An 11,317-nucleotide genomic window follows, 5' to 3' on the forward strand; every position below is an offset into this window, starting at 1 on the left:
TAAAAATCAACAATTATTATTTTTAAATTTATATGATTAAAATAATAAAATAAATATTATACTATTATTTAAATAATATTTATAAATTTTAATACAAATATTTATAATAAATACAAATAAAAAAAATTAAAAAAGAAAAAAGAAAAAGAAACAAGGGGAAGTTGGTGAAAAATCCCCAATGAAAACATTTCTTTGGGTTCACTCCCTACCCACAAAATTGTGGTACTATGTCATACAAATTGTGGTACACTTCATGTGGAAATGTGGTACACTTCATGTGGAAATGTGGTACTAAAAAAGTACCCAGGGACTGAACACTAAAAAAAACGACGGCTGAGGACTGATCCTCAATTTCCCGAAGAAACAAACCCCTGCGCCAAATTTGGCGCGGACAGCCCCATTGGAAGAAGAAAGACTACATGTACAGCTTTGGAGATGTTCTAAGTACAGAAAAGATGACCGAAATGCAAATTTCATATATTTTCCTTCATTTGAATTTTGTATTATATGTGTGTTTTTTCATACCATAAAGTGAAATATTATGACAAAACCACTTTCCCTAATTTCGTACCATTTTAAGTATAGGAATATAATTATTTTTGAAATGTTATAACAGATGGATAAATCAACATATCTAAAAAAATCGAATTTTCAACTCATTACCTAAACTCTTCGTTTACCGTGTCTTTGTCCAAACTAGTTTCCTGTATACTGAGAACCCACCTCAACTAACCCGGCACTATATCTCTATTCGTTCGGATAAACCCGGTAATTGTGTGTAAGATGAAAATCGATTTTAAGAGTGCCAGATGAAATCGACTTCAGGGGAACGACACACAATATATATACTTTTATACTATATTATTAATTGTGAAATTTTTAGAATAACTAGCTTTTGGTGTCATGGTCTGTTTTAATAAATATATATATTAATAAAGTGTTAAAACTTTAATGTATGTTACATGTAATTTAGCAGATAGAACCTTTGTTTTCTAAACTTCAAGTTGTAGGTTCAATCTTTTTTTTTCTTTTTTATTTATTTTTTAATTCATATATCAAAATTACCGTGTAGTCCCTTACAATTTCTTATAATTATATTTTAATTTCATTTAAATATAAACCAAATGAATTATAAAAAAAATATTGTACAGATACGTAGCACATGTGTCGGTGCACTAATCTGTACTTCTATACTATATTATTAAGTTTGAGACACTTATATTAACTAACTTTTGGTGTCATGGTTTGTTTTGATAATTATATATATTAATAAAGTATTAAGATTTTAATGCAAACCATATGTAGTTCAACGGATAAAATATTTGTTTTTTATGCATTAATTTGTAGATTCAATTTTTACTTGGGTCTTTTATTTATTTATTTCTTTTTTCTATTTATTTTTTAATTCATATATGAAAATTGAATTATAATCCCTCACTATTTCTTATAATTATATTTTGATCCTCATTTAAATTTAAACTAAATGAATTATAAAAAAATATTGTACAAGCACACAACGCGTGCGTCGATGCATTAATCTATACTATTATATTAAGTGTGAGGACATGATAATAACTACCTAGAGAGGACACCAACTTTTTTTCCAATTTTACTCTTATATGATATTAATATTACACTTTTGTTTTTTTTGTTTTAATTTCAACACATACTTTTTATTTATTTATTTTTATTTCAACAATTCAAATATCAATTTAGTCCCTCCATAATTTGTTAAATTTCATTTTAGTCCATCGATAATAATAAAAAAGATTGTACACACGCATCACGTATGCATAGTAACTAGTATTTTATTATACCGTCGGGTTAGCTTAAAATGCGTAATTATTATTCAAAAATATTAATTTGAAATCATAAGGCGGGAAACACGCTGCCCCAAATATCGTCTCCCTTGCTTTTGAAATTGAGTCACTCTCAATTGTCTTCTCTCTCTCATCCTTTTCTTATTGTTTCCTTTTAATCATTATTACACAACCCCCGACTTTCCTTCTCTTCCAATCCGCGATTCATTATCCATTTCAACTTGCAAGCTCGAGATTCAGTTTTGCTGCTTTTCACCTTTCGCTTTAGGCTAATCGGCCTCAAATTTCAGGTAATTTTTTGTTTCTACGAATTCAGGTTAGTTCACAGGTGCTCTTTTTTTTTTTGGGCAACATTTTGTTATAGATTACTTGGTTTTGTTGCTTAGCTACCGTGATTCCATCCCGATTCGTGATTCGGATTCCGATTCACATTTTCTGAGTTTTTTTGTTTAACAGGCTTCCAATCACGCCTATTTTTTTTCCCTGATCAGATCATTGATGCTCAGATTTTAAAAGTTTTTTAATTTTTTGCTGTGCTATACTGGATTTTTTTTCCCAGATTAGATCATTGATGTCTGGATTTGTGTTCTCTTGCTTTCGTTCAATGCTTGAAATCTGTTCGTACTATTTCATGTATGGAGAAGACATGCTCGAATCACGAATGCGTTGGTTTACGGGTGGATTTTGTTGGGTTGATTGTGAGTTTATTGCTTATTTACTTAGAAATCATCATTAGGAACCTTCCACGTGCACTAACTACCTAAGCACAGCTTCATTCCTCAGAAGTTTTGCTTTTAGATTTTTAGACATCTTAGCCATTCACATAGGAAACGATGGAGAAATGGGTGAGCCCAATTTGTTTCTGTTTCCCGTAAACATTTTCCGTGCTTCAATATTAAAGTAAGCATGGAATTTTTTTTTTGTCAATTTCTTATTATTAGATTTTAATTTAAAATAATATTGTAACGATTTCTTACTTATTTGATATTGTATTTTCTTAAAAGGAAACTGATCATATATTTTATTTTCCCAAAATTCTTTCCCCCCAAACCTCCAAACAAGCTCTTCATTTTATTTGCCACTGATATTTTGTTAGGATTTTTTTTAACCCTGGTCGATGTTTTTTTAAATGACCTCTTTAACTGATAATTGACCAGCTTTATTTCCCAAATTTATCCGTTCTGTGAGATGCTGTATTTTTGTGCTAAAAGTTTCAAACACGGTTCTTTCATTCACATGTCCTGATTCAGACAGGGTAGATATGGCAAATGAGGTGAAGTCAGATTTGCCGAGGTGGAATTGCAATATTTGCCTGGAGAATTCTGTTTGGCTTGCAGAAAATGTCCACGGTACGCATACAAGCAAAGCTTTCATCATCTTTTTAATTTTCGTTCATCCAGAGATGGGTTTTTTCCCAACATCTGAACTGGGGTAGGACATACCATGCAATCCTTGGGATCTTTAAAGGTCCAATTGATTAATTTGATAAACGATCATTTTAAGTACTATTTTCGTTTTATATGAACGAGATACTACAACAAAAAGACATTCTTCGCCTCGTTCAGAAAAAAAATGTTCTAAAGCAATAATGGGAATGCCTCAAAATCATAACTCATAAGACAGATTCTAAACGGCTTCATTGTTGCAGTTGTAGATCAGAGGGTCAGTGAAATGCTATTGTTGACAGAACAGGATGGAGATCTTTCCTCGGAGATGCCTGACAATCTGTTGAAGCAGCCTGAGTTAATTGCTCATATCAAGGAAATCTCCCTAAGGCACCATTTGCTTGCTGACCGCTACGCAAATTTAACTGAAATATGGCATGATCACGACCAGTCTGGTTCCCATCAATGTGTCCCTTTGATTACACCAGTTAAGAATCAGGAAATGAAAAAATTTGAAGGCCAAGGTGTTCACTCTGATTTGTCTCTAAGCTCCGGTGATAAAATTTCTGATGTATCTCCAAATGACCGCTCTGAATCTTCATTATTGTCATCTGATTCTGATTCAGAATCGTTTAACTCATCTCCTAATGAGATCTCGAGTTCACTTCCTCCTGGCAAAATGATGAAACATAAATCTGTGAACATGGAAGACGACCTTTCAGAGATGGCCATGGTAGTTAAGACCCGGCAGGAATATGCAGCAAACAGCAAAGAAGTCAGAGAACGCACAGAATATGAAATGCTACTGAAGCAAATCTTGGAGTATGAACAAGAGGTAAAGGTCTCCAACCAAAAACTTCTATTGTTAGAAGAAGAAATTGTCAAATTGAAGAGTGAATTGCAGAAGAATGAATCAGTCGCTGCCATGATGGGTAATTTGGAAGATGAGCTCCTGTCAGCTAAGAATCAGATAAAGTTGTACGAGGCTCAAAATGAAATGGAAAACACAAAGGCTTTAAAACTTCAAAGGGATATAACTGAATTGGAAGCCAAGTTCGAGTCAAAGAAAAGGCAAGTGATGGACTTGCAGGATGAGGTAACAGAGTATGCAGAAGAGTTATTAGAACGTGATCTTGAGATACAGAAACTTAATGCGGAACTGCAAAACACATTTGGAAATTTCGCTATTGAGAAATCCAAACTAGAGTCTCGAATTTCTCAAATGTCGGAACTCCTGACCTTCCATGATGCAAAAACCGAAGAGTTGCAGATGCAATGTATATCGTTATTAGAAGAGATCAAGAAATGCGAAGCTGAGGTAATAGAGAAGGAAAAATTACAAGAAGAACAGGAAATAAATAGGCAAGTTGATATGGAGCGTGTGAAAGCTGAGCTTTTTAAGAAAAATTTATTCATAGACACATTGGAGAAAGATCTTGATGGGTTGAAACTGAAATACGACATGCTTATGTCCGATAAAGATGGGGTCAATGCCAAGTTACACGCATTAAATGCGGACCTAAGTTTTTGCAACAACGAAATTGTCCTCTTGGAGTCCAATGTGCATCGCCTCCAATCTGAGAACGCGAGGCTATACGCGGATTCTGAAAAAGCAAAAATGCTAAACAGAGAACTTGAATCAAGAATCGAGGAGTTACAGAAAGAGGTGGGACAGCAGAGAATCTTGATCACAGATGGAGCCGAGGAGAAAAGGGAGGCTATAAGGCAGCTGTGCTTTGCAATAGAGCACTATAGATGCGGGTATAAAGAACTTGCAAATGTGTTAATCAGGATCAGGACGCCTACAGTTTGAAATCTTCCTCATGCCTGAATGTTCATTTGTCTAGTCATTCTACCATGTTTTTACTTGTGAAATCTTCTGTGTTGCAATTTACTTATGCCCCCTACTTTGAATATTAATGCTGCCATTGCTTATGCTTTGCATAGTTTTGTGAATTAAGGCATGGACAAAGATGTGGAAATATTTATATTAAGCTTTCCTCGCGTTGGGTTTTGATTCTTTAAGCGGTCCAATTTCGATTCATTGTCCTTGCCTTATTTGGGACCAAACAGGAATTTTGCAGCTTATGGAAGATTCTTAATTAGTTATCAGTTGGTTCCCCAACGCTAACAATTTCCTTTCAAAAATATAATTAGATCCAGCTTTCGTGAGATTAGATAGATATTGACGTTTGGAGATCAAATGACTGTTACCATCTCTGTTTCACACACACGTATATGTAACGTCGTTCAAAACATGTCATTTGCACCCGGAAACATATTTTGCACATTCATTTTTTTCTTCCTTTTCTAATAATAAGCCAGAATTAAGGTTCTTAGCAAATGTATTAAATCGTTTAGTAAAATGAAATCACAAAATAATGACACCACCACGAGATTTACACACAAGTTACATTTGGGACCGACGGTTTGCCATGATATAATGCAAGACAGGGCTGATTGATTCTACCACCCAATTTACAAATAATTTCGATTCAAACAATGGCCAAACGAGAAGGAAGAAATGGCGGGGCAAATTCAGAGCAATTGCTTTTACTCTAATATTAGATCAAGAGTCTGCAAATGTAGATTTCTGGACTTCTGGTTTACCATGTATCCCATTTATGTTAAACCCTTGTCACATATCCTATCATAATTTTGAAAGTTTGTAGCATGATCGGTGTTATACACACGTGCCAAAAACACGAAATATAATAACACTACAAATATAACGATGGACAACAGTAATAAAATAAAACACAGATGTTATATTTTTTCATTAAGCTTTTCTTTTCCATGTATGTGTACAATCTGCATTTTTTAATCTGTATCTCCCAGGTTCTGTCTATATGCTCTTCAAGGACGAGAGTCCGGGGTTGGGGGGTGTTGAACTATATTATACTGTAGAGCATCATCAATTATGGACATATTATATCTTTGAGCAAATATTGAAGTAGCCAATAAAATAGGCCTCACTGGTATATGCTTCTGCTTTTTTGATTTGAAACAATGGTGATCCTCTGATCCCGTAACATGTTCATATTGGGAGCTAGTAGTCGTGTGTACCGATCAAAATAAAGAAGCTGCTTCATGAGAAGTGCGAATTCTCGGGGAAATCTCAGCCCATATGATTCACTAACTCTAACCTATTGCATACAGAAGTAAATGAGTAATATATATACATCGAGGCTTCATATAGTTTCATTAATAATGAGAGAAAATATGTGAAACATGAAGACAAGACTTTCCAACTACTTGGTTACAGTAAAAAATATATATATATACCTGTAAAAATATGAAAACTATTTTCCTTATTTTTTGTGATTCTAATCCAATTTCAATGAAAATCAACTAGAAGCTCCGTCTAAATTTAAGTAAACTGGGAGAATTGAGGAGATGCTTTTTAACTGTTTTGTTCCTCACGTTCTTTCCTTTTTCGAGTAATTACAGGGGTTGCACTTGATTTTAAGGAAAAAAAGGGTAAAATAAAGTAACTCAGTTTTTTAACCAAGCACTTAAAACATGGAAAAAGCCAGAAGACTTGCAATATAGTCTTTGCATCATTTACCTTTATTTTCTGTGGAACTAAAAAGAGCCTAAATGTCAATATTACTTCATTTTCTGTTGAACCGGTCTCTTTTTGATTCTACGGCAACTGGCGGTTTAATTGTATATAAAAAATATTGGGAAATTAAGACAAACCAATAACCCTTGACCTCATTTTGCTATATTTTCTGTGGGATCAATTGGAGCATAAGTATCTAAATTAAGCAAGCAAGAATTCACATAAAAGAAAAAACTTACCACATCAAGAAACAGCGCATTCATTTGCCTGTCATCAACAAGAAGATTGGCAGAAACAGCTGTTGAATTTCTGTTTGGTTCTCTGGCCGTAGCAACAACAATCTGTGTATCCAAATCCTGAACAAATACTTGCGACATTGCATGAGTTGGAATTATAAGAAATTTCATTAGTCAACGACTAGAAAAGATGAAACCTTATGAGTTTAACATTTTTTTGTGGGTGCAATAATTAAGCTTGTATGTTAAATTAATAAGGTCAAAAGTCTTCAAAGTAACAAATAATTAGAAGATCGGTAGGGAATCCCTATGATGCTCTTTTAAAACAGAAAAATAAAGAAGGAAATAATGATTGAGGGAATCTAAAGCAAATTGTAAAAGATTTTACATAAAATTGCCGTTACAATATAAATTTCTTGCCTGTATAGAGGAAAATATCATTTCCAAATCTCTTGCAAAGGCCTTTGAATCTACATCTTTGTTCGTAGCGCCCATCTGGATCAATGAAGAAGCCATGGCATCATATTCTTCAGTTGCTATCGATGCCAGAAATACTTCCATCGCAGCCCATGTTTTTGGGGAAATCCGCCCAACAATTCCTGTCTCATTGTAAATATCGCTATCGATTTACATTGGAATGCATTGAGTCACTGCAAGCGGCATCTCTAGAAGTAAAATGGAACTTTGCACAGAAAGTAGTGACGCAGACAAGTAAACAAATTCTTAATCAACGGAAAATACAAATTTGAATTCTTAAAATGGTCAAAATGGTAGTGGGTGCTGCTACAGTAGGTTCCACAAACTATTGAATTCTGTATTTTCTAGTGAAGTCTACATGCAAACCTAACGGATTCCACAAGAGGAACAATGCTACACAAACTACAAAAGTAAAGTCAAGAATCAAATTCTTATGACTTACGGAGGATCACCCGTCATGAGAAATATAAAGAAACAGAAAAAGAAGAAAGTAATCATACCAAAGTCTAGAAAGCCAATGCGGCCATCACGCAGTACCCATAAATTGCCCGCATGTACATCCGCATGAAATGTTTCACAGGCAAGCAAGCTACCAAACCTATGAAATTGTACGCATAAACAATATTTCAGTTACTATACTGTATAAATTTTGAGAAAAAATTCAAGTCATGACATGAATCCTACCACACATTCAACGCCGTTATGAGACTAATCTCTGGATCTAACACAAGTGAGCTTATGGAATTCAAATCTGTGAGAGGCACACCATAGAGCCTCTCCATTGTGAGAACCCGTCTACTAGTATACTGCTGGTACACTTTTGGAGCCGTAGCTTGCCTGGTCAGTCCCATAGCTTCTAGATATTTCCTAAAAGACTCGATATTTGCAGCTTCCTTCTTAAAGTCGACTTCATCAAGCATCGACTCCCTTATATCTTTGACAATAGCAACCTATTATTCAAGCTTATGCATCACATGAAAATTTTAGGCAAATTTAAGGAAAAAGTTTGCAAGAATAAAAGAATTTCGGGAAAATGGGAAGAAAATATGACGGCACTTGTATGTTAAATATTCAGAAGTATCTCTCATCACCACACTTAACTGATCTTCCAGAGACACGTGCTTGATTCACTGAAAGCCATAATCCCTCAAGATTTGTAGTAAAGGGAAGAAAGAAACATAATTGTTCAGATGAAAGATTTCAAATCAGATAAGTATGTAGTAGTACAAGGAGACCTAGTCAGACACTCTAATAATCAAAATTGTCGTTAGAGCCATTGAAAGATCCATCAAGTAGAAACTGGAGGTACTCGTGCTTGAAGGAAAATATATAAAACCATCAACGAGTAAACACCTAAACATACCAGAGATGCTCGGCTCAGGTCAGGACTCAAGAATTCCAAGATGCGAGCAAAAACATACACAAAGTTCAAATCTGCCACAAGGACATCTTCTATTCCTGGCTTTAGCACCTTTATCACTACATCCTCTCCGGTATTTCTTATCCTAGCACCATGAACCTAAAAATCAAAATATACTTCTCAAGGCATTACTTCGATAGATTTAAGCAAACAAACACCATATTTTCCAACTACTGCAGACAATGAAGACACATAAGTGAAACATAGAGTTACAAACCTGTGCTATGGAAGCAGATGCAATAGGGGTGGGATCAACATACTCGAAGACAGCATCAACGGGTTTGCCCAATTCCTCACGCAAAATCACTTGAATCTCTTGAAAAGGAACCGGAGGTGCTCTGTCAAAGCAGTATTGGAACTCCTGGACATATTCTGGTGGAAACACCGTAGGTGCAGATGCTATAAACTGATAATACATTGAAACAGTTGAAAGTGACTTGATTTTTTGATGAAATTTAAATTCACGAAAAAAAACCTAACTAGAGAAACTGAAAGTAGATACAGTAGATAATGAAAATCTGATCATGAATTCGCAGCTTCATATCCTATTAGACACACACAAACATGGAGGGAGGAAAGACATTATGACAAGACTGCTTTTTACTTACCTGACCCAATTTAATATATGTTGCTCCCATGCGTTCAAATAATTTCCTCAGATAAAGGGGTGATAATAATCCAAGCCGTAATTCAGTCTGTAATCCAGTGGAAGTGTTTGCTACCTGAAAAGTATCAAGCACAACTTCTTGGGTTAAAAGTACATGATATAATTGCTAAAGGTTCATTGTCACAGCCACAGTTAAGTGATGCATGCATGGATTCCAAACAAGCTCGATACATCTAGGTAATTGAATCCCGCATAGAACAAGAATTTTCATAACTACCATCATAAATTGTCTGGTAACTTCTAGTACAGAAATCATAATAGGGTGAACCCAGGTAGATCCAAATGAAATCACATACAATCATGCAACAAACACTTTAGCTAATCCTTGAAATGCTCAAGTATCAATTCCAACATAGATTCACAACCATAGTACAGAATGAGTCAGATAACTTCCAATACTCCCAATGAATATGTGACATATATCACAGTAAAAGCTGATGTATCAGTACCTTTGATGCATCAGCCAGCCACTCACTACCCACACCAATCACTGCTTGTATACCTTGAGCTAGCCTGAGAGCTCCGCGAGGCCCCGTATTTATGGATGTCTGGACTATATCCTCCACGAGTTTTGGAAACTTTTCAATGCGGTCTGTGGTAAGACGGAACCATACGAGCTCCATTATACTAAAACACTGCAAAAGTATTGTCCAGTCTTCTAAAAACTCTAGACTCAAGCTGCCAATACATCTAGCATAACATTAACTAAAACAATCCAATCAATAAACGTAAATACACACTTATAACTCATTTGACAAGTTAGGAATAAGAATGCAACATAACCCATTCAAAACTTAATGAACGACCACTGTTTCAACTCCAAACTCCTCATGGTTCCAGATTTTGTTCAAGCCATATCTGAATAAAGTCCAACAACATCACCCCTCCAAAACAATCATTCCAATACCGTATTCCCTTTAATCACTACATATCACGGAAATTACCTTGAAGACGAGAGGTAAATGCATCCTGCGACGACTGCGAATATCGAGCAACGAGAATCAACTTTTTAGGGCAACATTTAAGCTTTCTCTTCGGATTACCTGATATGAATATAGGCAACTGTAACCAAATATAAAATCGAAATCAGCAAACAATCAGTTCAGATTCCTAGACATAAAGCTCCAAAAAAAACACACACAAACACACAGTATAGCTTGACCTGAGAATTTTGAAACAGAGGCAAGCCGCCGTGTGCCACGCCTCTGAAAACCGTAACCGCCGCCATTTTCCGTTTCTATTTATCAGTTCAATTCTGGTTTGGAGGAAACAGAAATTTGTTCGCAGGATTATATTCTAGTCTACTGTGCCTGTCATATTTTGAACTGAAAACAATGTCGTACGTTACATGCCTCCCACATTGGGGAAAATATCTGGCCACGTAAGAGTGGGGATTCGCGGGGACACGTGTAACGTGCAGCACCGTATGAAGTCAAGCAAACATTTGGGCAATAAAAAAAATTCACCAGAAACCAATGGGTATAATAAAACAGAAAAACTATATAAAAGTTTTTTGTTTAATAAAATAGATTTATGATTTAACATGACTCATATAAAAAAAATTATTTTTATGTCAAAATTATTATTATTCATTATACTAATTTATGAGATCAACCAGTCTTATGATATAGATAATTGAGTAGATCTTTTGTGAGACGGTCTCACGAATCTTTATCTGTGAGACGGATCAATCCTACCGATATTCACAATAAAAAGTAATATTCTTTCATGGATGACTTAAATAAGA

The 11,317-nt window shown here is 34.9% G+C and overlaps 2 protein-coding genes across 6 annotated transcripts; one reads left to right on the forward strand and one right to left on the reverse strand.

The window, feature by feature from the left end:
- The first annotated feature begins 1,983 nt into the window (after window positions 1–1,983).
- On the forward strand, window positions 1,984–5,195 carry LOC140983546 (protein NETWORKED 4A-like). The gene is made up of 4 exons (XM_073450633.1): window positions 1,984–2,136; window positions 2,619–2,665; window positions 3,071–3,169; window positions 3,469–5,195. Exons 2-4 carry the CDS (start codon window positions 2,662–2,664, stop codon window positions 5,016–5,018), a joined length of 1,653 nt encoding a protein of 550 aa, XP_073306734.1. The 5' UTR covers window positions 1,984–2,136; window positions 2,619–2,661; the 3' UTR covers window positions 5,019–5,195.
- A 751-nt stretch (window positions 5,196–5,946) lies between these two features.
- On the reverse strand, window positions 5,947–10,920 carry LOC140982796 (uncharacterized aarF domain-containing protein kinase At5g05200, chloroplastic). 5 transcript variants are annotated; one of them, XM_073449503.1, is made up of 11 exons: window positions 10,733–10,920; window positions 10,515–10,632; window positions 10,020–10,162; window positions 9,512–9,625; window positions 9,121–9,309; window positions 8,847–9,002; window positions 8,168–8,433; window positions 7,984–8,081; window positions 7,427–7,605; window positions 7,010–7,126; window positions 5,947–6,351 (listed from the first exon to the last, which is right to left on the reverse strand). In XM_073449503.1, exons 1-11 carry the CDS (start codon window positions 10,796–10,798, stop codon window positions 6,178–6,180), a joined length of 1,620 nt encoding a protein of 539 aa, XP_073305604.1. In that variant the 5' UTR covers window positions 10,799–10,920; the 3' UTR covers window positions 5,947–6,177. The 5 variants fall into 5 exon arrangements, with proteins under 5 accessions (XP_073305604.1, XP_073305606.1, XP_073305605.1 ...); XM_073449505.1 differs by having other exon boundaries at window positions 10,020–10,205; window positions 10,515–10,613; window positions 10,733–10,891; XM_073449504.1 differs by having other exon boundaries at window positions 10,020–10,205; window positions 10,733–10,890.
- Between the last annotated feature and the right edge of the window lie 397 nt (window positions 10,921–11,317).

Source organism: Primulina huaijiensis, chromosome 8 (assembly GCF_012295235.1).
Source record: "Primulina huaijiensis isolate GDHJ02 chromosome 8, ASM1229523v2, whole genome shotgun sequence".
Taxonomy (NCBI): Eukaryota; Viridiplantae; Streptophyta; class Magnoliopsida; order Lamiales; family Gesneriaceae; genus Primulina; species Primulina huaijiensis.

Bases quoted from the DNA above. Each gene is read 5' to 3' on its own strand.
- LOC140983546 (XM_073450633.1), top strand. The intron at 3,170-3,468 runs GTACGCATACAA...TCATTGTTGCAG, and splicing joins GCTTGCAGAAAATGTCCACG to TTGTAGATCAGAGGGTCAGT.
- LOC140982796 (XM_073449503.1), bottom strand. From the start codon at position 10,798: ATGGCGGCGGTTACGGTTTTCAGAGGCGTGGCACACGGCGGCTTGCCT. The intron at 9,003-9,120 runs GTTTGTAACTCT...TTTGATTTTTAG, and splicing joins CATCTGCTTCCATAGCACAG to GTTCATGGTGCTAGGATAAG. The intron at 8,082-8,167 runs GTAGGATTCATG...ACAATTTCATAG, and splicing joins ATAACGGCGTTGAATGTGTG to GTTTGGTAGCTTGCTTGCCT.